General features: G+C 52.8%; 1 protein-coding gene across 2 annotated transcripts; it reads left to right on the top strand.

Moving 5' to 3' along the window:
* The first annotated feature begins 79 nt into the window (after window positions 1-79).
* LOC147575920 (liprin-alpha-4-like) lies at window positions 80-26,407 on the top strand. Of its 2 annotated transcripts, XM_086679737.1 has the most exons (9): window positions 80-380; window positions 1,902-2,048; window positions 2,444-2,492; window positions 3,550-3,684; window positions 5,262-5,345; window positions 7,315-7,446; window positions 10,079-10,158; window positions 13,295-13,436; window positions 25,390-26,407. In XM_086679737.1, the coding sequence occupies exons 1-9, from the start codon at window positions 370-372 to the stop codon at window positions 25,441-25,443; spliced, it is 834 nt and encodes a 277-aa protein (XP_086535863.1). In that variant the 5' UTR covers window positions 80-369; the 3' UTR covers window positions 25,444-26,407. The 2 variants fall into 2 exon arrangements, with proteins under 2 accessions (XP_086535863.1, XP_086535862.1); XM_086679736.1 differs by lacking the exon at window positions 2,444-2,492.
* Window positions 26,408-27,907: the final 1,500 nt, after the last annotated feature.

Raw genomic sequence — 27,907 nt, 5'->3', positions numbered from 1 at the left:
TGAAACACCTCTGTGTACCAACTCAATCCCTTTGTTTCCAGGTGAGAGAGCAGTTACGTGTGGCACTGGAGGGGTGTAGTTTCGTAGAAGAAGAATTAGGGGCCACTCGCAGAGTTCAGCTCCAGACATCACGCCAGGATTTGATTGGAGGGGGTTTCCTTTTTATCCATTGTTTTTAAAACAACGTATGAAGACTAGCAGTGGGGGCCCTCACATGTTGCTTCCCTTTCTGAGTTTCAAAGGTGCAGAGCCAGATGAAAGAGCTCCTGGCTACCCTGTGCACTCTCGTGGCCAAGCTGGAAGAGGACCTAGACATCTCCAGGAAAGACCTCATCCTTTCTGAAGCAATGAACACCATATTACAAAGAGATGTCCGTGAAGTGAGTGTCAGTTGAAATGGCCACGCCGTCGTCGAGCCAAACGTGGGGTGTTTGGTTCGGCCTTGCCCAGTGTGTCCTTCGTCTCCCACGGGTTTTGAACGTTTGGAGTTTGGTAGAAGTAGCAGCAGAACGGGACGTGACTCCGGGGCCTGGGCGGGCTGCCTCCCCATCTGCGTGGTGGAATCTGTCCTCCCTGGGCTCTCCCCTGCCGAGGCCTGGCGGGCAGGCGGCGGAGTGGCCTCGGGTGTGGCGTGTGGGCCACCTGAGCTTGGCCCATGCCGTGCTCTCGGTCCATTTTGGGAACACACTCGGCACGTAGGAACCAGCGTGGTGCTGCCAGGGCGTTTCCGGGGGCACGACCTTGCGGGGGCGGCTCTGCCAGGGGCCGTCACGGCCGCCTCTGCCGCCCTGCCCTCCTCCCAGGGGTTCCGTGCTCCTGGTCGTGACGGTCAGAGTGAGCGAGGGGTAGCCCGCTGGTCCTGGTGTAAGGTCATGGAGGAGTGCGGCCGCTTCTGCACGTGTGGTCGTCGATGGGAATCTGATCATTGTCACAGAGGACTAGTAAGGGTAGGATGGTTTCTCTGTGCCTCCTCCTGTCACTGTGAGCTGCCCTTTGCGGACAGTCCCCGCACACCCCACCCCCAGCCCAGCAGTGCCACCTCGGGAAGACCCTGTCAGACCCTCGAGGGTGTAAGTGCACGAGCAGTCTGTTTAGTACCTTAGTGTGGGTGAGATCGGGTCGGAATTTAAAACAAAAGTATTTGCAGAAATTATAGAACCTGTTCAGTGAAGTTGTTGTTTGGCAGAGGTGGGGAGAGACCCCTCAGCAGAGTTCAATGTGCAGAGAATTTAGAAAATCCTTTCTTAGGACTCATCACTTTCACTCTTGAGACTGCTGACATAAATTGCTTAGGAAACACGGAGGGCTGGAAGAGGAATCTTTCGGGTGTTGGACAAGAAACGCAGGGCAGGACGTTCTGGTTCCATTTGCAGTGTCAGATACCATGGGATACAATGTTGTTACAGGGTTAGGCTATAGAAGATGACTTCCAGTTATATGAAAGGTGGAGTTTGGCTTCCATTTGTTACCACTGCTGCTTCAACTTTGTGGTAATTGGATGAGATTTCATCCGCCTTTTCCCCGGGAAAAAGGATGGTTGTCTCATGGTGTGTGCCTCCAGAGGCAAGTCGCTGTTCTGTGGAAAGCTCAACGGTGTCCGGAGGCAACCGAGGTTGTGACTTCCGGGAGACTTTCTTATCCGTTTGTCTTTGAACACATGGGAAAGAATAAGCCTGGGTAACTGGTCAGAATCCCGAGCAGCCTCCGCACTGTCGGCACAGAGCCTGACGCGGGGCGCCAACTCACAGAGCGACACCGGCTGAGCCACCCAGGTGCCCCGAGGATGCTACTTTTCTGTTTGTTTGGAAAATGAGGATTTCGCCCGGGTTTTGTGTCTGGAGTGTGTTAATGTGTCGTACGCTAATTCGTTCCCTGTTTTCCCTCTGAAATACCTGCTGTAGGCCATGGCCCAGAAGGAAGACATGCAAGACAGGATCACTACCCTTGAGAAGCGCTGCCTCAGGGCACAGCACAAAGCCACCTCTCTGCACGACCTCAAGGAGAAACTTGAAAACGAGATGGCAAAGAAGGACTCTCTGCATCGACAGGTCATTGGTTTCGTTGGACTTCATTCCACTTTTATTAATTACAAGTCAAGTTAAGGACCAAGTGTCAATGTCAAGGTTTTAGGATCTTAGAAACTTGTGTTGACCAGCGGGGTTACTTCAACGTCCAGGGTTTAATTCTTTCGAATTTTATGGAAGCATGTTATGGGGCTCCCCTCCTTGATTCCTTCTTTGTCTTGTCTTACATGCACGTTACTCTGTTGCCTGTCAGCACTGTTTCCAAAGGAGCAGGGAGTGGCCGGGAATGTGTAGGCAGCTGGCCATTTTGGGTAGTACCTGAGATCGGGGGGAATGGCAGGTGCAGAAGCACAGTCTGGCGTGAGGATGTGAGACCCTGTGTTTTGGGAAGCAGCACGTCTCTTCCTTGGTTGTCTCAGGTCATCCGGCATTGAACAGGAAAACCACATCCAGCTTCTTGGAAACAGAGTGAGCTTTGTCTGGTGTGTTTGTCAAATGCGTCAGTCGACCCAAAATGATAATCAAAGTGAAATACTAGGAAGCCATTAAAATGACATGGAGGAATGCTGTTTGGAGGGTTTTCAAGCATGATACGTGGTCTGTATATACACACAGAGCTATATGCACACAGAAGATGGAAGGAGTCTGTGGGAACACACGTTAACCTTGCAAAAACCTCACCTTATACATGATTTTTAAAATGACTTTATATATTTTTAATGCTTATTTATTTTTGAGAAAGGGAGCCAGAGTGAGAGAGAGAGAGAGAGAGAGAGAGAGAGCGAGCATGAGCAGTGGAGGGCAAGAGAGGGAGAGAGGGAGACACAGAATCCAAAGCAGGCTCCAGGCTCTGAGCTGTCAGCAGAGAGCACGAGGCAGGGTTGACCCCATGAGCTATGAGATCATGACCTGAGCCGAAGGTGGACGCTTAACTGACTGAGCCACCTCGGCTTCCCTAAAAGTCCTTTAACAAAAAATCTCGTGTCTAAGTTTTCCACGTTGAAGTTTTCCACGTTTTTGGTCAAGAGGGAGAGTGTTTTTGTTGAATAATGGTACACTTCCAAAAAGAACTCAACTGGCATCAGGCATGCTCTCAGAAGCTCTGTGCTGGCTGATGTGCCCACCTCAGAATGTCCTATGTAGCGAGCCCTCGGACCCCAGTATAAATATGTTTACGAAGGGTTAGGACCGAACCCTTCTCTCCTTAACTGGTCAGGAAGAGCGAGCAAGCTCCTCCAGAAGATGGGTTTTCTTTAATGTGTGGGAACTTTGTCTTTGGAAAGACTTCTTTGAAGATAGTGAAGAAGAGCAAAGAGTTTGGCAAGACATGTTTTGCGTAGCGAACGGAGGACCAAGTGGGTGACTCCTCGCAGAAAGGAAAGGTTTACTCTGAAGCACCTACCAAACTGTTGGCTTCAGTCAGAACTAACAGTAGATCTCTGCATTTAGATTTTGTTTCACTTTATTAAAAATGGAAACGGAGAGAAGACTTGCTACACTTTGATGCTTTGCCTTCATTTCCTAGACTGCGGATCAAAACCGCCAGTTGCAAGAGTGCCTGGAGGTGGCGGAGCGGAAGCTGCAGCAGACCCCGAGGAAGGCCAAGTCGCTGCCCGAGGTGGAAGCCGAGCCGGCCCAGAGGGTGGCCACCCTCTGCAAGGTGGGGCCCCCGTTTCCTTCTGGGTCCCATGGTGGGAATGTCAACTTCATGGCGGTCCGTTCTTGTATCTCATTTCTCACCGGTAACGTCGGCGTGCCAAAGTCCGCGAACCAGCTGAGATCTGTTTTCGGTGCTTCTTTGTCTGACATTGGAATGCTTTTCAAACGGCAGGCATCATCCCCAGTTTTGTTCCCTCCGGTTTTGTCCGACGTGTGCAGTTTGCCGTTGGCTGCATCTAAGACTCACTGCTTTTCAGAGTTAAGTCAGCGACTCAAAGCTCAAGATAGTAGCCTTGGGCAAGAGAAGGACAGGGGTGCCTGGCCGGCTCAGTCAGTGGAGCTTGGGACTCTTGATCTCAGGGTCATGAGTCTGAGCTCCCCATTGGGTGTAGAGCTTACCGAAGGAAAAAAAAAAAACAAAAACAAAAAAAGCATAGAATTTTTCCGAGAAATGAGAAAATCCTATCCTCTTTCAAACACAATCGTTTTTTTATTTAAAAAATTCTTAAATGTTCATTTATTTTGAGACAGAGAGAGAGAGAGAGAGAGAGCGAGCCTGGGCACATACATGAGCAGGAGAGGGGCAGAAAGAAGGAGATAGAATGCCAAGTAGGCTCCATGCTATCAGCACAGAGCCTGACACAAGGCTCGAAGCCCCAAACCTTGAGTTCATGACCTGAGCTGAAGCCAAGAGTCAGAACCCGACTGACTGAGCCACCCAGCCACCCCTGTAAGAAATAAATCTTTAAGGAATTCACTCGGAGGTTCCACAAATAGAGTCGAGGAACGTGCCAGACACAGTCCCTGCCCTCCCAGTTCTCACAGCCCTCACCACCCACAGAGGAAGGCAGCAGTTGAAGAGGTAGTTTCCAGACATGATGTGGGCGGTGCTGGGATCGAGTGATGCACACAGGATGAGGGAGCCCATGACTGGGCAGCCAGTCCATCCTTCCGGAACCTGGGCTGAGGGAACCTGTAGCAGGGAGCCTGTTGGTGCTTCTGTGTCAGCGGTTCCAGTGCAGTGAGGGTCCCAGTGGGAAGGGGGGTGGTTTCGTCACGGGATAATGACCCTCAAGGCTGCCATCAAGTCGGGCAGGCGGCATTGGGCGCCCACAGGCCCAGGCTCCAACAGAGCCTCTCCTCCTTTGTGATCTGCATGTCAAGTCTCCATTTCTTTTCTCACCTGTCCTCTCTCCTGTCCCTGGTCAGCCGTGTAGCCCGACCCTTTGTCTTTGGACAGTGTGCTGCTGAGGAAGCTAAATTGTTGGAAGTAACTTCCCAGCTTAGGAAGGCAGCACGCCTGTTTGCTCTTTCCGCTTGCTGCTTCCTCCTGTCCGTGCTGAGTGGCCAGGGGTGTCTCCCGGGGGACGAGGCACCGTCCAAGGATCCGGGACCCGGGGTGGGGACGAGACCATTGCCTACCCCCGGTCACCAGCATGGAAGCCCACTGCTTCCCACTGGCACGCATGAGGCCTGTAGGGACTGTGAGCAGGCAGAAGGCCGCTCACAGCATGTCGTGCGTAGGCACAGCGTGTGTGGTGGGGCAGCCAGCTCTTCTGACCCTGCTGTCGCCCGCAGGCCGAGCAGAGGGGTGGCAACATCGAGGAAAGGCTGCGCCAGATGGAGGCCCAGCTGGAGGAAAAGAACCAAGAACTGCAGCGGGTACGTGTCCGGGCGGAGCAGCCGCGCACCTGGCGGTGGTTGAGGATGAGGCGCAGGCTGGGGGTGTGGGGGTAGGGAGTGGTCCCTTGTTTCCCACTTCTCCCCACGTGGACGCCAGGCCCCTTCTCGATCCCATCAGGGGTACAGTGCACTCTTGTGCGAGTTGGATGCTAGTGAACACTGCTAGCCTGTGGACAATGTTCTCTGGACGCTGGGGCCCCGTAGGCAGTGCCGCCTAGGGGTGGAGGCACCCGCACAGCCCACTGTGCCCACCAGCTCGTTAGCAGCTACTCACGGTTGACGCGGGACCTCGTGGGTGTCCCTTGGCCAAAGCGGAGATACTGGCCTGGGGTAGGGCAGCCTAGAGGAGGGGTCTCCTTCCTTAGGACATGACACCGAGGTCCTGAAATCAGGTCACGGGCCTGACCTTGGTCCCCACATCCTGAATTTCTACTTGAGATGTAAAGGCACAGGTCGGGGTAGATGTTCCTAAGAAGAGGAATAGCGTCATCGAGCCTTGACGAAAGGGAGGCCCGTGTCCCTTGAATCCCCTGAGATTTTTCCCTGTGGGAGCTGGTCGGACGTCAACATGAAACACCCAGGAGACAGAGCAGGCAGCCGCCTCCCCAACTTGGGACGTCCATCCAAGGCCATCGGGTTTTGTTTTCACCAGAAAACTCAAAACACTCACCCTTAACTTACACCAGACACTCGTGTGCTTGGCCCTCAGGGTCAGAGAATAAAACATGAGTTTCCGCAGAGTGAAGCTTCTGATGCCAGCGTGACGGCTCGCGTTGGCCGACCCCAGCCCGCCATGACACATGCACACAAGCGAGCACAACCAGACGCTAGCCTCTTGGGCCGAGAATTCCACCTCACCTACTTAGAGAAGCACTTCATTGCCTTTAGGACTGTATGGTAGTTTGGAGGGACAGGTGTTGAGATAAGGATTCTATTATAACTGAGACAATTCCAAGGACACTTTTAAGCTGCTTTGCTTGAAAAATACTTGGGTGCTGATCCCTTCTTGTGGGGTGGCCAGGGTCTTTTCCGAGTGACGGCCGTTGCTGCGTGTGAGGTGTGGTGGTCGTGCTTTCTGTTGCCTGCTCCCAAGGAAAGAGGTGCCAGCAGGTGTGGCTTGGAGGTGAGGAAGCCCGAGCCTGGAGGGACTGTCCATTGCCTAGCCTGCGGGTGTGTCCTGTGGGCTCTTCCTCCTCCCTGGGCCCCCCGACTGCAGGGCACATGTGTACTCCGTACCCCACGGCCCTCCGCCCGGCAGGAGCCCCTGAATCCTGCCGGCCTGTCCTCGCCGCTTCTGTTTTGGGTTAATTCAGGATATGCGGTAGGAACAAGTTTTTAAACCATACGATTGATGAGAGTTCTATAAAACACAGACCCGTGAACTTGGCGGTTCCGTTCGGAAATTACTTGAGGTAAATACAAGTTTCCATTACAAAACGTTCAGGAGATGTGTGAATTTCACGAAAAACAGGTCAAAGTCTTTCTCACCACTGAATCTTTCCCAAAGGGGATTTTTTTTTTATCTTTGGGTTTTGTCAATGGATTCATTTCTTTCCCCCTGAGGCCAGATCTGAGCTTGGGTTTCCGCCCCGGAATATGCCTCCTCCCGTGTGTAGATCAGCTGATCCCCTTGAGAATATGCTCTTTCCTGCATGTACATCTGCCTCCTGAGCCCATCTGAGAGCTAACAATGAGGACATTCGTGAGGGCCCATGCGTGTTTTGTTTCCCAGAAACAAAGGGACCTGCTAAGTGATGACCCCTGGGAAGCAGGTTCCTGCGTTTGTGTGCCCCGCTAAGTCGGTGCTGGCAGTGACGCACAAGCACGCCAAAGAGTGCCGTGGGAAGGGGCAGCCGAGGATGGCGTGCGTGTGGGTCACACCGCTGGTCATTCGCACGCCTGAGCCGGTGTTCGCACTTTGGCTTGAAGCCTGCGTCTTCTCTTTCAGGTAAGGCAGAGAGAAAAACTGAAGGAAGAGACTAATCAACATCTGTCCAGCACTATTGACAAGCTCCTTTCCGAATCTGACGAGCGTCTTCAGCGTCATCTAAAGGAAAGAATGGCTGCTGCAGAAGATAAGGTAGGATATGAGAGACAGCGGCTGAGTGCCCCGGTCCTCACAGAGGAGACGCTCACGTTGTGATCCTGAGGAGCAGCGTGGAGCAGAGGCTAACAGCCACTGTAGAAAGTAGAAATGATTCTTTCACGCGGAAAAACTGCAGGCCTACGTTAAGTTCCCAGTGTCGTGTCCCCGCCCGACGTATGCGTGCGGGAAGGTGCGTCTCACTGTCTAGAAGAGGAGTATGGTCTGGGCCTTTACTAACTGAGACGTAACTGAGACTAACTGAGACGTAAGGAGTAAGCTAGCTTCATGCTAATCAAAGATGGGCACAGAAACAGCCATAGGCAGTATATAACTAAGGGGAGGGGCCGTGTGCCGATACCCCTTTGTTGATAGGACCCGGCGGTGGCTGGATGTGGTCGGCAGGCCCTCGTTTGCCACCCCTGTGCTGGAACCTTCAGCCTGGTTCTTGTCTGGGGAGCTAATTTCTACCTCTTTTGTCCAGACGGACCGGTAGGAGTGCGCAGTTCTGTCAAGCATTTAACCAGCTGAAAACAGAGTATCTCCTGTTCCATCTCCTGCCTTCCCTCTTTTCATCTGGGTTGGAAAGAGTCTAAGCCTGGACTCTTACACCATCATAACGGACACACTTGAGGTGTAACGGGAGGGAAGCAGTATCATAGGATCTCTGTGAGAGAAGCTCTGGTGGGGACAGTTGGATGCGGACCTGATACTACCGGTTCTGATTACACCTGTGTCCCTGTAGATGAGCCCAGAATCTTCCCTAAGATTGTCACTTGGAGACACCAGTGAGCAATGCTAATTTCACGACACACTTGTTTTGGGTAAAACCCATTATGAGGTGCGTTATTATACCCCACGTGAGGTTCTACCTTGATCACTGGGGCCAGCCTTTCGGTAGAAGGTTGTATGTGAGATTGGAAGTATATGTACGAAACTTAGGTCAGGTTTCCCAAGTGACTGAGGCATCACAGACCCTAAAAGCTAGTACAAACCAGTGTACCTGCTGCAAGTAAACGTAGGAACTTGTCATACTTACAGTCAGACAGTGATCCGTGAAGAAATTGTACATGGACAAAGGATGAGTAAAGGCTGTTACTGCAGTTTCACAGACAGCATTTCACTCTGTGGTCATGTGACGCGGTTCGTTGGTATGGCCATCGGCTCCATGCCTTGTCTGTGGTGCTGCGTTATTGTAAAGAGAAACGTAGGCATGGTCTAGCATGTGGAACGTTTGAAAGAATCAACACTAAAGGACTGTCGGTATCTTTCTCAGAAGTCTCTGTTAGAAGTTGGCAATCTGAAAAAACAGTTACAAGAAATGCAACGTGAGAAGGTATTTCCGTCTCTCACTCATTCAGTGATCGGTTGAGACTGGAAAGGAGCAGGTGACCTCTGGGGCTCACACTTCCTCCAAGGCGAGCCACCACTGTGCTTTCGAGCGGCCCCACGCTCGCAAGTCTGAATGGCACGCATGTGGCGGAGTTGGAGCCGAGCAGCCTACGGGGTTCAGATTTCTGAGTCCCTTCGGGGGTTCGCTCGAAAGCTAAAATGTTCGCGTAAACCTTTCGTGGAGTGCAGCGTTGCCCAGCAGGAAGGTAACAGGTGACATGGGTGTCATCCCAAGGGTTCTCGAGGCTGCATTTGAAATGGTCAAACAGACGGGTGATGTTAGTTTTCACGCAGCCCGATGCAGGCAACATGTTATTGTATCATGTAAATAGTGTAGACATGAAGGAGCTACTCTACAATGTTTTTCCACATTCAGTCCTTGCAACCCACGGGGCGTCTCACAGTTCCATCCCCTGTGGTCGGGACCAGCCCCATTTTGGGCGCTCAGTTAGCCACGTGCGGTGGTGTCTGCAGCCTGGGACGGCACTGCCTAGGGGGTAGTTGTGTGACCAAAGCTCCTCGTCGGTTTTACTCCCTGGTGCTGCGTGTGCAGACGTGAGGCTGGGCTGCAGAGGGTCCACGACGGAGCACGTGCCTATTACACAGAAGGGCTATTCCCCCACCGCCCAGAAAGTCCTGCTCCTCTCTACATAATTAGGAAGAAGTCCTAGTGGCTCGGTGTTTCTCCTCTGTAACCTTGCTATGCCTGAGACCTAACTGTTCAGTAGGGTTTAGGACGTTCACTTGGTGATCCGGGTGTTTACTGGAGGACTCTTGGAGAGAATGGTCTTGGGGTTTGTAACTGCTGAATTTACCCAGCGTGGTTATGATGGTCAGCATTTCAGCACACTTGATGCAAGTAGTGTTTTCCATTTTTTCTTGAATTCTAATGAACCTACAGTGTGGTATCAGTTTCAAGTAGACAGCATACCGTTTCAACAATTGCACACGTGACTCTGTGCTCGTCACCATCACTGTGGTCACCGTGTGTCACCATACAGAGTCCTTAGGGTATCACGGACCGTATTCCCTGTACTGTGCTTTTCATCCCCGAGACGGCCTTATTTGATACCTGGATGCTGATGCCTCCTACTCACCATCATCTCTTTTGCCAACCGCCCCTACTCTCCTCTCCTCTGGCCACTACCAGTTTGTGCTCTGAGTTGAACGGACTCTTGATGCAAAGACTAGTTAACCTTGCTTGCAGTGAGTGTCGTTGTCATTTGCTGCTTTGCAGGATCACCTTCTACGGAAAATGGAAGCACTGAGGGCCATATTAAAGCGGGCAAGATCGAGAGGCTCTTCGCTTCACCACAGGTATGACATTTCCCGCTTCACAGATCTGTTTGAGACGCGGCTGGGGGCGGCTTCCCTCTGTCACCAGTATGACCTGAACCAGCTCATGGTTCCCAAGTAGAACCGTGGGTGTGCTATGGTATGACCCGCACCGGATCAGAGTTACACACAATAACCCTGAGTGTGTTGTAGTCTGACGCGATCCATTTTCCAGGTACCAGCTAACTGATGATGGGGCGGGGCTGGGGGGGACACTGCCCTTCACCGTGCCTAACATGAACCACCTCACAAACACATACGTTAGCACCTGCTGTGTATCTTCCAGAGGAATCCTTTGGCCGAATGGGCAGAGGGACTGGATGTAGCTCAGGGAGCCGGTAGCTTAGTAGGTGGCAAGAGGGAGAAGTAAAACCTCATTCCAGAGGTTAGGTTTGGAATCTCAGGAGACCGGGAGGCCTGACAGAGCTCACAGCCATGGGAGGAGGAGTAGAAGTTAGGAAAAGTTCTGTTCGTGTTTGGGTGGGTTTATTTGCGGCCTCCCTCCCCCGAGTGTGGCAGTGATGGTGTGGGGCTAGGAGGGGTCCAGCCTGCCAGGTTCGGCCCAGCATCCCTGGAAGCTATGGTCCCTTCCGCAATGCCAGTGAGGTCACCATGGGAGTGCACACGTGGCCATGGTTGTGAAGGTCACCTTGACATCGGTGGGGTTAGCGCAGTGCTCGCAGTTTCTTATATTTTTGAAAAGACTGGAGAATGACAGGTAATCGCCGCAACTCTGTTGGGACGTTGGTGAGTCGCCTGTGAGGGAGTGGGTCAGCCGGCTTGTGAGCTGCGTCCTGCAGACAGTAACTGTCAGCAAGGTATTCAAAGGTTTGCTTGCTTCATGTACCTCCATGGTACATAGGAAATATGTACCATGTGAGAGTCATTCTGGTGTGACAGTGCCTCGAGTAGCTGACTGGGCCCCCTTAGGTGCAGGAAGCAGGCTCCTGCTCCAAAGGCAGGCCCACTCAGGCCTCACTGGGGTCTGTGCGGCTGCCGACGTGGGCTCTCGGGAGAGTCGAGGGTGTGCTGTGGCTGTCCGTGTTGAGCCTGCTTGTAGGAGAGAGAAGTCAGGGCAGGTAGAGTCCCAAGCGGCCCTCCCTGTCCACGGAACTACTGGTGGCACAGCGAATGTGTGTCCGGAGAGAGAAGCACACAGGAAGATCCGGGCACAGAGCAGCCTCTTGGTTGGCTGACGGAGATCCTCGCCAGCAAGACACCAGTGTGCTGAGTGTCACCATTCCAGGGCTTGATGACGGGTATGTGTGAGGAGGCCAAGGGAGCAAACAGTGGATGCGGTGCAGGCCACTCGAGTGCATGTTGGAGTTCTCAAGGGAAGGGGCTGTGCAGGCCCCTGGAGGGTGTCACCCTGGGGCAGTTGCCATAAGAGGGACATCCACGCCCGTCACCCGCCTGAGGTGAGCTGGCCAAGGAGAAGGATAGAGAGGATCCCAGTGCTCCCGTGGTTGCAGAGGCATTGTCCGTGGTCACAGGTGGCCTTGTGGTCAGAAGACACCGGGCAGGAGACCGGCTGAGGAACAGGGTCTGTTTGAAGCCGTCTCACAAAGTGATCTCTCGTGTGGTGGCAGAAGCGAGGCTGGTGGGAGCTGTGTCGCCGTGAGCGGCCGGGGGCCGGGGGGACGAGACTGAGAAGGCGGCAGGCAGGCTGGACAGCTGAGCCCTCCTGGCACGACCTCACAGCCACGTCTTCCGTTTGTGTCCTCCTCTAGCAAGATGACATGGTCTGGGTTACAGAGGAAAAGAAAGGTGACGGACCAACTTCCACACGCAGGCGGGGCAGATGGGAGAGAGCTCTGGGATAGGACTGGATGCAGGGTGGTGGGGTCGGGAGCCAGGGAGCCTGAGATAGGGTGTCAGAGTCAGGGGACACACGCGAACCTCGGTGGAGCCACGAACCATGCCAGGTCCCATGCGGGGCGGCGTGTGTGGCTCTCCCCGATTGGCGATGTGTCGTGGCCCCACAGCGGTGAAGCTAGACCACCTGAGCTCAGGTGAGCAGTTGTTCTGGGAATGGGGGGACCAGAGGAGGGGAAGATGGTTGTGGCCAGCGGCCAGTTCCGACTTGGCTGTCTTAGAAACAAGCAGTACCCTGAGGCAGCACGTGCCAATGACGTTTCTTGAAAGGCCTCAGAGAAGAGCTTGAAGCACCACAGAGGAGACGCCCTGTCGTGGTGGCTCTGTCTCCAGGCCACAAGGGGTGACTCCAGGGGCCCCCTCTTTAGCTGATGTGAATCAGATGGGCGTGTTCTGTCTCCCGAGACCATAAGGATTTGTGAAATGGAAGGCAGCCTCTCTTCTTTTCCAGAGAGCGAGGAGCCCCTGGACTCCCATGCAGGGTTCAAGTGTGGAGGGTGAGCCCTTTGCTGAGGCCGGGCACGTGGGCTGGCGGGTGCTCCTTCGCAGCTGCTGACCGCTTCGTGCCCAGATCCTTTGCTGAGGGGAGCAGCTGACAGCCCAATTAAGTGACTCCACCCTAGGGTCTCGGGGCTCCATGGAACTTTTCTGGAGACTTCTGTGGCCAAGGGGGACATTTGTCTGTTAGTCTAACTGCACAGAGGCCAGAGACGCTTTTGCCTTGGAAACACCGGGCGCATTGCCACCTCCTGTGTACGGGAGCTGCGAGGTGTGGTTCCCGAGGATCCTGCCGCGGATGCCCCTGGGGCGCCCGATAGTGGCTGGTGGAGGAAAACCTGGGGTCACCTGGCATCACAGCAAGGGCCTTGGCACATGTGGGCCGGTGGCAGGTGAAGGCCAGAGGGACGTACAGGAGTGCTTTCCGGTCAGTTGGGCAGGAGGTGGTGCAGACACGCAGGATGACAGCTTGACCGGGGGCAGGCGCTGCTCCACCTCGGGGACGTCTGGGCCGCGGGGATGCGTTGCACCTGCTGGGCCCGGGAGACCCTGTCTCCACAGGGCCCGGCTAGCGGGCTTGCACTGGAGCCAGGGGCAAGGATGCCTTCCTTGGAGACCTTTTCCTGTGACCTCATGTTCCCAATTGATGGGTTCTGGCCTGGCTGACAAAGCCCACTTTTCTCTAGATAACAACCTTGGTGTGTGTGTGCGCGTGTTTGTTTGATTGTTCTCCTCCATATTTCAGGCGGACGCACGTCAGCAGCATCCCAGCTTCCAGGTTCCGTCTGGCGGACAGCCCCACGGATGCCAGCAGCACCAGCAGCAGCGCGGTGTTGCGGCGCCACCGGAAAGGCCGTGTGGCCCGTCTGCGACATGAGCCTTCCAAGGCAAGGACCTCCATCCTCTGGGGGCTCTCGTGGGACCCACCTGCCTGCTCCAATGTCACCTGCCTTTTCCTCTGTCTGTGAGGCTCTTCTGGAACTAAGGGACTGATAGGCTGCTTTCTCTTTTCCCCTTCCCCCATTCTTCTTTTGCTGCCTTAGAATTTACTTTTGAGAGCTTTTGTTCTTTCTTTGTATAAAGTAGCAATGTGGATGAAGATAGGACCTAGTGTTAAGCACAGCACAATGCAAATGAGTAAGGGTTTGAAATGCTAATGAAGGTTAAATGAACACGTGTCTTCATCGAACTTAAACAACAGAGAATTCACCTTTGGAGTTTAAGTACTTTTGTCCTTTGTCTCTTCAGCCGCCTATATTTTTAGATATTTGTGTAAGTTTTGAGCACCTGTAGTCATGGAACAAGTTTGGTGCAGATATCGTCCCAGAGCTAGGGTGCAGCATGACTGAAAAACCCAGATGAGGGGCGCCGGGTGGCTCAGTCGGTCAAGGGTCTGACTGCTGATTTCTGCGCATGTCACGATCTATGGTTTGGTGAGATCGAGACCCGCAGCCCCGCAGCCCCGCAGCCCCGCACGGGGCTCTGCGCTGACCGCGCCTGGAGCCTGCTTGGGATTCTCTCTCTCTCCCTCTCTCTGCTCCTCCCCCACTTGAAATAAAACAAAGAAGACAATAAATAGATAAAAAGTCAGAGGAGAGGCCTGCACCCCTATGTGTGCACAGTGTAGTGAGGGGAGACCAGCAGCGAATGGGAAGTAAAAGGTGAGATGTGTGTTAGTTATCTATTTCTGTTTGACAGATGATTGACAAAAGTCCCTAGATGGGCACCTGTGGATAGCCCCAGAGTCCAAGGGTGGCTCTCTGGGCAATTCCAAGTGTGGCAGTGGAGAGAGAGAGACAGATCTGGCAGAGAGCAAGCGGTCACAAGGTGGAAGGAGCTCAGTGAGCCAGGTGCTCAGGGAAAGGGAGACCGGTGGCCTGGTCGTGCTGGGTGGGGCCAGGCAAGGTGGAGGCCGAGGACCACGGTGGTCTGGTCCAGGAGCCCTTGCGCTAAAGCCCGCTCGCCCGAGTTCCAGAGTCTGTGTAGACACAGTAGGGGCAGATTTCTGGAGGACTTGAACTCTGGTTGGGAGCAGAGACGCAGTGCTAGCTGGAAGGAGACACAGGGCAAAAGTTCTGTGGTTTGTGTTTTGTCATTTTGCTGTTTTGCCCTGGCGCGTCTGTGGTCACTCGTGGCTGGCTCGTGTTGTTTCTCCTGTATCTTCATTTGTCATTAGAGAGTGGGGTTTTGCCCCAATAGTCATAAATTGTCGTTAGCGTATCGCTGTATAGTACAGGTGGATACGGGTACGATCTAGATCATAATTTGTAAACGAAGTGTTTCTTCCAAAGAGATAAGGCACTGAGCATAGATGAACGGAAGCTCGATGCAGACAGCACGCTTTGCGGTGCCGACACTCGCGTTCAGGACTCCAAATCTCACGGGCTTACTGAGCACAAGTACTGCCTTCTACACTGAAACTCGGGACTCCTACAACGTGAAGCTGTCACCTGCCCCTAAGCCCGTTTTTATCACGTACCTGCCCAGGGCACCCTCCTGTAACCAGCACAGTGATTCGTGAGAGGTTGTCAATCCAATTCGAGGTCAGGATTTCACATTCACGTCCAGCAGGGCGTTAACAGAGTGGGTTTGTTTGGTGTTATACAAGGTGTTGCGGGAACTTCGGCATCCCCTCGGGTGATACTGTAAAAGTGTAACTTGGTTTCCAACAAGGAGAACAGTTACAGGAAAGTTTAGAATAGGCACCTGTTAGACGTCTTTGTTCTACAAGATGCCATGTTTCAGTAAGTTGTGTATGTTGTCATGGAGTTTTACGTCCCTGAGTGATAATTGGGAGTGTCTCTGGTAAATGTCGAATAGCCTATTACATTCAGATGTGCGGTGGAACAAAGTTCTGCGTCCAGTCGTGGTTGTTTCTAAATCTTCTCTCCATTATATCCATCTCGTTGTTCTCTTTAAAATATGTTTGCTCGTTTCGTCTTGGAAATTGTAGCTTCCAAGTGTGCAGTAAATCTGATTCCTCTTCCTTTCTTTGCATGCCTCTGTCAGCCTAGCGATGTAAGGAAGCATCGGAGAAAGCGAAAGTGTTTCGTAGTGCAACCTAGCTGTGTTTGTCTGTGGTGTGGGGGAGAGTGCCCGTCTCTTCACGGTGAGCACCACAGCTGGGTAAGGACGAGCGGCTGGCGTGTGCGGGGAAGTACAGGAGCCACTGGGAGCTCGAGCGCGGCGTGCGGTTTCCACGGTACCTGCGACGGCCACCGGAGCTCGCCGTTGTCTCTCGTTTGTGTCTTGCTCGCTGCGCTGCGAACTTTGTTCCATGAGACACAGAAGTTTCTAGGAAGAGAAATTACTGAAGCAGAGCCGTAGAGTTTCGATTTCGGGATATAACCACTTTTGACAGCCGTAGCCAGCAGCATTCAGAGAGCTCTTAGGGTTCGTTCGCCACCTGGTGTGTGCAGTGGTTTAGGATCCTGTGACCTGGCCCTCACAGACATCCCCGCGAGCCACAGCTTGTGTGGTTAGCCCATTTCCAGATGTGCAACCAGAGCCTGAGAGCCCGGGTCCTGTGCATGAGGACACTTTGCAGGGCAAACACTGGCCACGACACCACTCTGCCACATACCCCACCTTTGCTCGGGCGCCCTCCTCCCATTTACAGTGCCCCTCGCCGGGACAGGACACCTCCTGTGTCCAGAGGACAATGACGTGGGTGTGCCCATCCTCAGGGGAAGCGCCGTGCCTCGGGACGGAACCCTCGACCAGACAGTCCGCCTCATAACTGGGATGCCTTGCTCCCTGGACCGGACCCCCATCCCAGACCTTCCCAGCCATGCGCTGACAGGGCCGTGCCTCTGATACAGAGCTGGGCGGCAGCTGGGGGAGCCCCTCCACTGCACAGACGGTGTGTCCGTTCAGTTGAATTCTTGCGTTCAAGTGCCAGTTCGGTCACTGGTTGTTTTGTGACCGGGGTGTATTCATCACCGTCTTTTTTTTCCTGCTTTGCTCTCCTGGTAAGTGAGGACAGCGCAAGGTTCACGGCCCTTGGGGTGTCCACACACTGCCCATCGGTGCACGGTCCTCAGAGATCAGGAGCTCACATCGGCGCCGGGGCACAGAGCACGCCCTGCATTCTGCTGGCTCGTGCTGCCTTTTCCTCTGTAGCAAGACTTTCTCAAGGAACAGAGGGTCGCGTGATGAACACCCAGGCAGGACGGCCTGCTCCCGCAGCTCACTGATGGCTACTTGGAGGGCTCTTTGGAGGTTTTGGGGGATGAAGTCTAGGCGTACGGGCAGTGGGTGTCAGGTCCGTGCAGACAGGGCCAGCACGGGCGTTGCACTTCCCAGCCTGGCGGGAGCCTCCCGTTTTGGTTGAGACTGAAATGGCCCATAGGCACAAGTCTGGCAGGACCCAGTGCTGGGCGGGGGCCTGTGTGTGGACTGCGCTGTGACCCAGGGGAGGGTGTGCTCCCGGAGCCCTCCGTCTCTGCTCACCTCATAGCCTGGTCGCTAGCGTGGCTCCCCGTCCTGTTCCCCTTTGGGTTTGTTTTCTCCATATCCTTGCTTCCACCTGGGTATGAAATCTACTTGTGTTGAGGGAGTCTGACCCTGTTTGCTTTTATGTGGATAATTTGTAGCCTGTTAAGGTAGCCTTTTGTTGTCTGCCGATTGTCAGGAAATCAGGAGAGGAGGCAGGTGTTTTGGAGCTGTTGGTGAAGCTTGTGTCTTCCCTGAGCTCAGCTCCGCTTGGTGCTGACCGCCATGGGTGTCCCGAGCCCCGTGCAGCTTCGGAGGTCCTGGTACAAACCCAGTTGGCTGTGCCTGTCTCGCCAGTCCTACACGTGTGTCTCGTGAGATCCGGCCCTGCCTCACCCCCAGGACCTGTCAAGGGTCATAACGCTGGCGGGTCCGTGGCCCCACGGTCCTTTCCAGGGCCCACAGCCACATAGCCGCAGACCCACCGCCTGTCACAGAAGGAAAAATGGAGTCTGAAGGGGTTCATTTGTCGTGACGGCAGCCACGGGACACTGTGTCTCCACCGTGTCGAGCAGACTGTCTGTAAGCTGCAGATGAGTCCGTCAGTTTGTAACATCACCCGAAACGGCCCCGAGAAGCAGAAGTCAGACCCGAGTGTGGGGTCAGGGGGTTGGGTGCCTTGTCACTTTACACACGTCCCCGTAGGTTCCAGCCTTGCATCGCTACCAGAAGTGACAGTGGGTTAGGCCACAAGCTCGCTCCACTTCCCCCAAACAAAGAGCTTTGGACAATCGTGCACGGGAGGGCTCCGTGCTCACCAGGGTTTGCCCTGAACGGCGTCAGGAAACAAACACCTTCCTTCTCAGCTGGCCGTGGTGTATGGTGACATGGTTTGGGTCTCCGCCTCTACCTTCTGTGGCCGGGCTCCTGGTGGTGCGAGGTCCTGGGGAGGGTACACCCCTCGGTGCCGATGGGCTGGGGGTCTCAGTGGGCCCACTGCCCGGACGCGAATCCACCCTTTCGCCTGGCGTTAGGCCGATCCTAGGAAGTCGTTTTGGACCCTGCACAAAGCACAGCTCATAGCTTTTCAAATGAGTTGCTGGCTGTGATTTCAGGGCCGTGTGCTCCTCTGTCTGGGCGCACGGTGAACTCATGTCACTCTCCTCTCCACCCCACAGTTGCTGCCTTTGGAGGGAGAGTCACAAGATCGTGTGGCAAGGACACGATGTGGACCGTCAGCTCCTTCTTCCCAGAGGTCCCTGAGCTTGGACAGGCTGCAGCAAGGGGCACCGCACAAGGCCAGCCACGAGGACATCAGGGACGCCACAAAGTAAGGGGCACAGGCATCGTAGGAGACATGCCTGTGCGCTGGTTTTCAGCTCTGAGAAACCTTTGATCTCTACATGGGGGAGAAAGGGTCGGAACAGCGATTCCAAAGAGAGGCCAATGAACCGAGCTTACGTGCACGGCGTTCTTGGGATACCTGCCTGGGTGCCCTGGGTGTGGCCAGCAGAGCAAAAGGCAGGTGGGAAAGACCGGAGTCTTGTGATGCTGGTGGCTGTAGGGCAGCCTCGTTTGCTCAGATCCTACGCACCAGCCGTCCTGAGACCTCCCTTTTCCTCCCGGTGGATCCTGGGTGACATGCTCCCTAGGGCTCCTCCCCTGGGCCGCACTGTGCCCTGTGGGGCTGTCAGGAGCCATGCTCTCTTCCCCCCACCCCCACCACGCAGCTCCAGCAGCCCCTCTGTTACTCGCACCACGCCCTGGGGTGGCTCAGGTGTGCATGTCCTCCGTGCTCCCGGGTCACAGCCAGGGAGGGGTGCCGAGCGTTCTCAACCCAAGGGGCTTGGACTCCAGATAATACTTGGGAGGGAGAGAGTGTCAGCTCCCAGGGCGCAGCCCTCCCTAGAAGCTGGGGGATTGTGCTTCTAATCACGTGGGGCGGTGTGTCGTGTGACGAGCACGCGTGGAAGATGCTCTCCTGTGCGTCCCCCAGATCCCCGGGCTCTCGGGATGGCCCCTTGAGCAGCCTCAGCAAAACTAGCAATAGCCGGGACTCACTGAACCACGCCCCCAAGAAGAAGGGCATCACAAAATCCATCCGCTGGTTGCTCACCAGAAGACAAAAGGTCCACCCCAGCCACGCTAGCGACGAGCCTGCATGACCAGGTTGGTGTCCCCTGCGTGTTTCCAGCGTGTGGGTGGTCTTACTGGCCTCATTCCTCTAGATCCGTGGTCTCTCTGCCTGCGGACCCCTCCCCGTGTCGGGAGACCTCACGTGGCTGTGGACACCCCCCACCTCCCATTTCATCACTCTGCTTCCCCACAGCCGCTGAATTGGAGCCACGGAATTGAAAACCCTTCCCAAGGTGCCCTGGGACTCCGCAAATTGGGCGCACAAGCTGAAAAACACCAAAAACTTTAAAAAATAAGCATTGTGTTTCTTGTCACCTTGCTGAGCACTTTTCAGCTGTACCTGTTTTTCAAGCAGTAGCTGTTCGTTTGGTCAATAGACTCTATAGCTGCAAAGCAGTATTATGTCCTCCACGGACATAAAAAGGCCTCCAGGGCCTTTTGCTCCTGGAACCATGCTGGGAAAATTCGGTCCCTTAGATGTTGCCAGTGTGTTTTCTTCCACATCCTTATACTTTCTGTAATGAAAACGTTAAGATTCGTGGTAGTGCCCTCTGGCTGTCACACCCACTGCTCCCAGAAATGTGTATGTCTTGTAAGTCCAGAGGTCACAAAATTGGCCAAAACATTCCCCTGTGTTTCCTACGTTTATTTTGTCATCTTCGGGAGGTATGGTTTAAGTACTTGGTCGTATGAGGACAGCGTTTATTGAGTTGTTTGCCCCAGCATTTGATTCAGTTTCACAGAGTGTGTGTAGGTGACTTTCTCCGGGGCTGAGATGTTCAAATCGCTGACTTGGGTTCTGTGTTACCATAGGTATCACGCAGTGTCTGAGAGTGGATCATACTGTGGTCTCTGTGGACATGCACGGCCAGTCCCAGAAACATACGGTTGACCCTTGAACAGCCAGGGTTTGAAGATCAGGTCCACTCGTATGCAAGTTATGTGTTTCCATCCAGTAGAGTATTGTAAATGTATTTTCTCCTCTTTATGGTTTTCTTAATCACATTTACCTTGTTTTATGAAGGAATACAGCATATACACGTCACTTATAAAATATGTGTTAACCGACTGTTTCTGGTAAGGCTTCTGGGTACAGTGGGCTATGAGGAGTGAAGTTCTCAGGGAGGTGGCGGTGAGGTAGAGCCCCATAAGGCTCCACGAAAGGTGCCTAGTGGTGACAATGTCCGCCTCAGGAGAATGAGTCTCAGAGTTATTACAGAGTTATTACAGAGAAATGTGATAACGATCTGTAAGTGTTTTAAGCGTGTCCATGTGTTTGAACAACTGTTATTTTACCTAGTGAAAGACCTTGGAAATGAACTGGGTATATGTGTTTCCTGTACTGTGTACTTCATTTTAAATCTCTTCACAGTTGACAGAAGCCGTCTTTCACCAGAAGTAACTAGTGAATCATCTGGTGATTTTTCGATGTGTCCTAAAGCAAATGCAATAGTTATTACTTTGCATGAAAGTGAGGTGTCCCGTCACAGTCTCTTAATATGCTGGGGAGTCTTTTCAGGTTTCTCTGATTTTCAACCGAGTCCACAAAGCGGGCTCTGCGATTAGAACTGAGACGTTTGTGTTGAAGTGACAAGGTGCCCAGGCTCGGGGCCAACAGTGTTGTCTGACGGGAGGAAGGTTTTCCAGAACACCCGGAGTGTGCAGCTGAAGCATAGGCTTGGGGCACACAGCGGAGATCCTTGTCCTGCATTACAGGGTGTGGATGTGATGGAGAGAGCTTTCGGCAGCCACCGTGGCCATGGGTGTTTACTGTCGGCAGAGGTGCTGGTTTGGAGGAAGGACCCGGGGATTCGCTGGGTCCTATCGATCGGCCTTAAGGAGGATGCCAACAATCGCGTAGACGGTGGAGTTCACGGCACGTTGATGGCCTTAGATGGGACCTTCGATGTCACCGCCCTGGCGCTTCTGGTGCAGATCCCGACCCAGCACACACAGGTGACACCGGGCCGTCTGCACCCGCCCACTGCTCTCCTGCTGGAGACCCCGCAGCCTGTATTAGAGCAAGGCAGCGCGTAGCTTCACCGCACAGCTAGTCCTCTCTCGCCAAACCCGGTCTGTTTTGCGCGGCACGGAGTCCTCGGTGCTGCCTCCTCCTGCCTGAGCTCTGCCTGTCCCTTCCCCTCACAGGCTCGTGAGACTGGCGTGCATTTAGCTCTTATGTGGAGAGAGAAACACTCTTACTTCGTGTGCCACGTGGAAGTTTCATGGCTTCTGTTTCTGATTTCCCTGTGGAATTCTGTTCGACTCATGGGCTCAGTGGAGAATCAGGACTCTTTCGATCCTTCTACAGAACACTGTACACCTTTGGGAATGCCCTCAGTGTCCCCTCTGCAAACCCCCCTCCACGGCACCCTTGTCTAATTTCCCGGAGAGCATGGACCCCTCTCCCCAAAGGCCCATTCCTGTGGGCTTCCTGGGGGGCTCAGATGATTCGGCGCTCGACCCTTGCTTTGGGCTCAGGTCATGATCTCATAGTTGGTGGCGTCGAGCCCCAAGTCGGGCTCCGTGCCGACAACTTGGAGTCGGCTTGGGATTCTCTCTCTCCATCTCTCTCTGCCCCTCCCCTGCTCATGCTGTCTCTCTGCCTCTCAAAGATAAGTAAATCAAGCCCATTAATGGACTCCACATTAACATCTCTGATTGAAAATACACTATTAGGATTCAATGGGTATTGTTTTGAGTTTGAAGTCTTGGTTTCGACGCAATTGCAATATGTTGTCATCCTTTAGATTGACATTAACTTTTGGGGTGTCGGCTCGTGATTTCAGGCTCGTGCTATCTTGGAATGGGAGTCGAACCACCTTTTGGTCATGGCGACTGACCAAAGGGTTGGTGAAATAAGTTTTCAGCCTAATGATATCTAAATTTGCGTTAACTGTTAAGTATTATATTTGGGGATGCCTGGCTGGCTGAGTCAGAGGACAGCGTGACTCATAATCTCTGGGTTGTGACTTTGAGCCCTGTGCTGGGGGTAGAGATTTCCTAAAAGTAAAATCAAAAAAAAAAAAAAAAAACAAAAAAAACAAAAGGAACGTAGATTATTATGTTTGTAGGGATCACGTACCAGACTACTCTTCCAAATGCGGAGATAATTTTACCTTACAAGTTAAGCTTAGCTCTTAATTTATTAACAAATGAGCTTTGGGGCGCCTGTGTGGCTCAGTTGGTTAAGTGTCTGACTTTGGCTCAGGTCATGATCACACTGCTTGTGAGTCTGAGGCCAGCATGGGGCTGGCTGCTGTCTGCGTGGAGCCTGCTTTGGGTCCCCTGTCACCCTTTCTATCTGCCCCTATCTCACTCACACACAATCGTTCTCTCTCTCTCTCTCTCTCTCTCTCTCTCTCTCTCTCTCTCTCTCCCTCTCTCTCTGAAAATCTAACAAACAGGGGTGCCTGGTAGCTCAATCATTTAAGCATCTGAGTCTTGCTTTCGGCTCAGGTCATGATCTCACACTTCGTGAGTTTGGGCCTCCCATTGGGCTCAGCGGTGACAATGGGGATTCTGCTTGGGATTCTCTCTCTCCCTAGCTCTCTGCCCTTCCACAACTCATACTGTTTGTGTCTCTTTCAAAAATAAATAAATGTACCTGCAAAAACGTAGAAAACACCCAAACCAATGGGCTATTGAGAAACCAATATTTTAACAGAGGTGAGGAGTTTGGTTTCTTTCCTTTTGGTATTTGACTTTTGATAGTCTTGAGAAATATTTTTCACATCATAACACGTTGACGGCAGCCTGGCAGTAGAGCCTGTAAGTTGCGTTTGGGGGCGCCTGGAGGTCTCTCTGCAGTCCAGGGCCCTGTGCTCTGGGGGAAGGTTACAGTCGTTTATTGAACAAGACACGAAGTGTTGATTTCTCCTTATACAACACCAGGACTGATTTACTCCCACACCACTACTTAAGACTGTCTTCATTGCCATAAGAACACTCGAGTGTGACGAGAATAGGACACGTGAAAGGGTGCGGTGGGACTGTCCTAGCGTGTGGCACTGTCCGCAGCTTAAAGACTGTTTTGAAAACAAAAAGGTAGTATCTTCTATAGCAAGAAGGTGATTTCACAAAGACAGTGCGGCAGGTCCAGTCAGCCCAGGACTGTCCTGACTTGTGCCCGGTCAGGGTCCTGGCACAAATATGGCCCTGCCTCCCTTTACCGCCTGGGGCAGCCGTCTGGGCAGGGGGCCCCCAATGGCTGTCAGGAATGGGGGTAAACAGCTGTAAACAAACTTGCAGAGTGAGGTCATTTTAAAGGGCTGGTGACCTTACTATATATTTTTGGTTTTTATTTCACAATGGGTCCTGTAATTTCCCAGGATGATGATAGAAGCTTCAGGAGGGCACCTTCTTAGAGATAGCAATGTGGATCAAGACACTCTTGACTTACCTGCTGGGTCAGCAGAGACTCTCCCTGCAGGCTTCTGGGTCACTTCCTCTCTGTCCTCTATGCAGCCAGAGAAGACGCTGCTGGTCTGTATGTGACGTGCTGCTCTGCCCCAGCCTCTTGGCGGAGGTATGGGAGGCTCTTGGGTTGGAATGTGAACACTGATGGAGAATGGCCGACTTCATATGTAACAAGGCGTTCAGATGCTGTGGCATGCTCAGGCTCAAATGATCTAAGGTTACTCCTCACTTCTGCTTATCAAAGTTTCACAGTGAAAGAGATTTTTTTAACTTTTCTATCTGATGGAATATTAGCGTATTCTCTCAACTACTACAACTAGGCATCGTGGGTGTCCTCAGAGCGTTGGACCAGCCTCAGAGCGACACTCGCAGAGCTACGTATGTGATGGGCAGCCCTGGCCCCTCTTTCCCAAGATGGCAGATGGACACGGCGAAAGTGTTTTCATGGCCTCTACTGCCCCATTGCTATTTGAGAGTGAACTCCCGGGGACTCCCCCGGCTGCTTGCGGGTGGAGAGAACCCCACTCAGAAGTGCCCCGGGAGCCCTCAGTGGTTGCTGCTGTGGTTTAGAATGTGTGTGGCTGTATTTGTGCCCTCATGTGCTATTTTAAGACTAACCGCATGCTGCATTTGCACGCTGCCCCTTGTGTTGCTTGGAGCAGGCATAGTATCTGCACCACAGAGGCTGGATTCAGCCAGTCATGTCTTAATCCTGCCGACGCCTCCTGTTGGTGAGTAGAGGGCACCGTCCATGCAGGCCACAGTCGGACACCCTGTGTCCTGTCTGCGCAATGTCCGTGTGAGCCAGGACAGCCGCAGCAGGCTCACTTAGGGACTTTCAGAAACACACAGACACGCAGACACACATAGACAGACTCACACACACATACACATACGCGCGCGCGCGCGCGCACACACACACACACACACACACACACACGAGCTTCTCTACACCTGCTAAGAGGATTCTGGTGTTTGTGTGCTTACACTTAAAGAGGTTGGTGTGTTCTCAGTTTTTCCGGAGAAAACTGTATTTCCACTCTTTTTGTAAAAAAAGAAGTTTGGCTTCAGTGTCTGCTAATGTCTTTTGTGGTAGGGAGGCAGGCTTGCTGTCGGAGCAGTAGGAGATTTTCCAGGTCTGAGCTGACCTTCCTGGTCGTTCGGGAGCAAGTGGCACTGGCCTTTGCCTGGTCTGCTGGAGCTCCTAGGTCAGCAGGCCCTGGCTGGCTTGTTTTACGCACACCTTCTTGAATGAACCAGGCCCAAGAGGATTCTAGTCCTCACGTGAGTGACGCTGGTGGCCTCTCAGTTGAGAGATTAGCTTTTAAAAGCGGAAGCACATTGCCCTCTGAGGGGCTGAGTTTGAACTTGGAGATTTCGGGTGTGGGCCCCAGAGCCCAGCCCTCTTCTCCCTGCTCTGAGGGCCTCGGGGGGTGGGCTTTGTGCTGCTCTCATTCTGTTTTCCTGTCTCAGCCACAGTGTTTGATTGTTGGGAGCTCCTGGCTGGAGGCCAGGTGGAGCCTATGACACTTGAACTTAGGGTAGTGAGTTTGAGCCCCATTTTAGAATGGAGATTACTTAAAATCCTGAAAAAAAAAAAAAGAATAGTTGATTGATTCCTTCATCTTGTTTTTTTTTTAATTTGGTAACTTTCAGTCTTAAGCCAGTATGAACTCAATCGAATGATTCTCATTGGTCATGCAAAATGCTTCATATTTTCTCTAGATTCTCAAATCTCTTCAGCCAGGAAGGTCTTTGGGGACGGGGGGCACGCGCTAGGCCCCACCTGGGGCCCTGGAAGGTGCTTTTCGGGCTGATGTCTTAAGACTGATTCTTTCCTTTATCTTGCAGTTTACCCACACTGCTTCTACCGATGGTCTTGCAGCACGCAGAGCCCAGCAGTGACTACATTTGAAACTTCAACCAGATCTTTCATCTGTTAATCCTTGTTATATGGACCCTGAGATATTTTCTTACAGTATTTAATTACTGAAAAATTCGTGAATAGGATCGAGAAACTCATTTAGCATGTAATGTTTCGTACATTTCTGTAAATTTGTCACTCCCTATAGATAGTTCCTTACTTTCATGTATATCCGGGCTATAAATATCCTTTGGAATCAATTGATGTTCTTATATCGCAGTTTAGTCTTTCAAGTGTATGTACTATCATGGTTGTATGTATAAATCCTACGACAAATACAGGGCTTTTATAACCTGTGCATGTATTGTAATTATCATTGTTTAATTGTTTGTTAAGAAGCCCTGACAGAGAAAAGGATTTTACCACGTTTGTCAAATCACCGTGACACAGCCTGCATTATCCTTTACGAATGTCCCTTAGCTCTACAACCATGGTTTTGATATAATCAGACTTAATTTGCAGCAATTGTCATTGTATTTTAATGACTCACCTTAACTACACTTTTTCTAGCAAGCAATGCTTTCTTCTGCAGTGTGAACAGATTAAAAATATCTGGTGTTAACTATCAGCTAAAGAAACTTGGAGTGGAAAGCTGATTGAAACACTGTGACAATCTCCCAGGGCCGGTATGCTGTTTCTGAGCCTGGTCCCCGGGGGCCTGGGCAGTTTGCCTGCAGTGACCCGCACAACCTGGGAGCTGAGGCCCCAGAAAGCCTGGGTGGGGCAACCTGGCCACCTCTTCCCCGAAACCCTGCCCACCCCCTTCTCCCCCCCCCCCCAACCCGAACCTTAGACCCCTGGCAGCAGAACTCTCAGAGGACCAATCAGGGTGCACTGGTCTCCCACCTCGGGCCAGGGCGCTGGGTGCTCAGCACAGAGCAAGATGCAAGATCCTGGAAACAATGTAGTGCAACTCTAATAAAGGCCTTATTGTTCTTACGGAAATCAGCTGTTTAGATTTGTTTGTAAACAAGTTTACGGAGTGGACCTCATTCTCCATTTGTAGATTTTATTTAATTTTTTTATGTTTCTTTATTATTGAAAGACAGAGAGAGAGACAGAGCATGAGCATGGATGCTGCAGAGACAGGAGAAGACACAGAATCCGAAGCAGGCTCCAGGCTCCGAGCTGTCTGTCAGCACGGGGCCCGACGTGGGGCTCGAACTCACAAACTGTGAGATCGTGAGCTGAGCTGAAGTCGAACGCTTAAGTGACTGAGCCACCCAGGCGCCCCATCTCCATGTGTAGATTTTGAGGAGACAGCCATTTCAGGTTATACGAGTAGCCAACGTAACTTATAATTTTGAGGTGGCATATAAAAAAGCCACCCAGGAATGTGCTCAGATCATGGTGCCTTATTTCTTATGCAGCTGGTACAGAGATAGAAACGACATGTCTCTTTACATGTCGTTTCTGCTTTTCATTGGACGTTTGACAGTTTCCCTGTGTTTTTCTATTAATCTTTTGTGAACTTCCTGATTGTATGCCAGAGTAGGTACCGTCTACTTTGAACTATTTTTCTCACGGTATTATTTATTGCTGGCTTTCAAGGCAGTAGTGGAGCGTTTCCCACTGCCAATAAAGACTAGTGAGAACAAGCTGCCATTGACTTGAGAAGTGGCTGCCGTGGTTTTCTCTGGTGCTCGGGGCCATGAAGGCACTTCTGCCACGTGGAAGTAGTAGTGTGGAAACCAGCTGATAGAATACCACAGCTGGGAGTGGAAGTTCAGGACAGGGGTGTCCTCCACAGGAGGGCCAAGTGCCCAGACCCTAGGGTAGCGGCCCCGGAATCAGTGCAGCCGGGGGCCCAGGCAATAGGCCAATGGGGCAGGGCGACTCTTCCACGGTCAGGGCCAGCTGAGGCTGCTCTTCCTCCAGGACCCCAGGAGACTGGAGTGTGTGCGTGTGCGCATGTGTGTACAGGCGCGTGCTTTCCACCCAGTCTCCACTCCTCTTCCATCCTCTGTGTGGGCTTTCCTGTCCTGCTGCTGTCCTCTCAAGGTCCCAAGAAGTGCCCAGGGCCGCATCCTTCCCCATCGTCTCAGCCCCTGGAACCCACTAGGCTGCTTCTCCCGAAGCTCAGACCCAGTGCTGAGTCTTACACCAGCCAGTGTGGCAGGCGGGAGGGTCTGCCCGCACCGGGGGCTGGCAGCCACCACCAGGCCAACTCATGAGGCTCTGGCACAAGATCCCTGTCGCTCGGGCGACTCTGGGACGGTTCCTTCCCTCCCCGCCACGGAGAGCACGTGGCCATCGGGTTGGCGGATGGACACCTTGACCCGTGGTCCGTGTGTGGTGGGCACAGCTGACGATCACTGGGTTTCATCTTCCTGGACTGTCTCTCCTGCCAGGACTGATCGGCTACTCCTCTGAATGCTGCGTTCCCTTTTTGTGGAGTAATCCTTCCCGTCTTTCTTCCGTTAGGGCGTAGTTAGGTTGTTGTCT

Source organism: Puma concolor, chromosome D2 (genome assembly GCF_028749965.1).
Source record: "Puma concolor isolate L17-30 chromosome D2, mPumCon1.1.hap2, whole genome shotgun sequence".
Lineage (NCBI taxonomy): Eukaryota > Metazoa > Chordata > Mammalia > Carnivora > Felidae > Puma > Puma concolor.
This window is presented reverse-complemented; position numbering and strand designations above follow the sequence as displayed.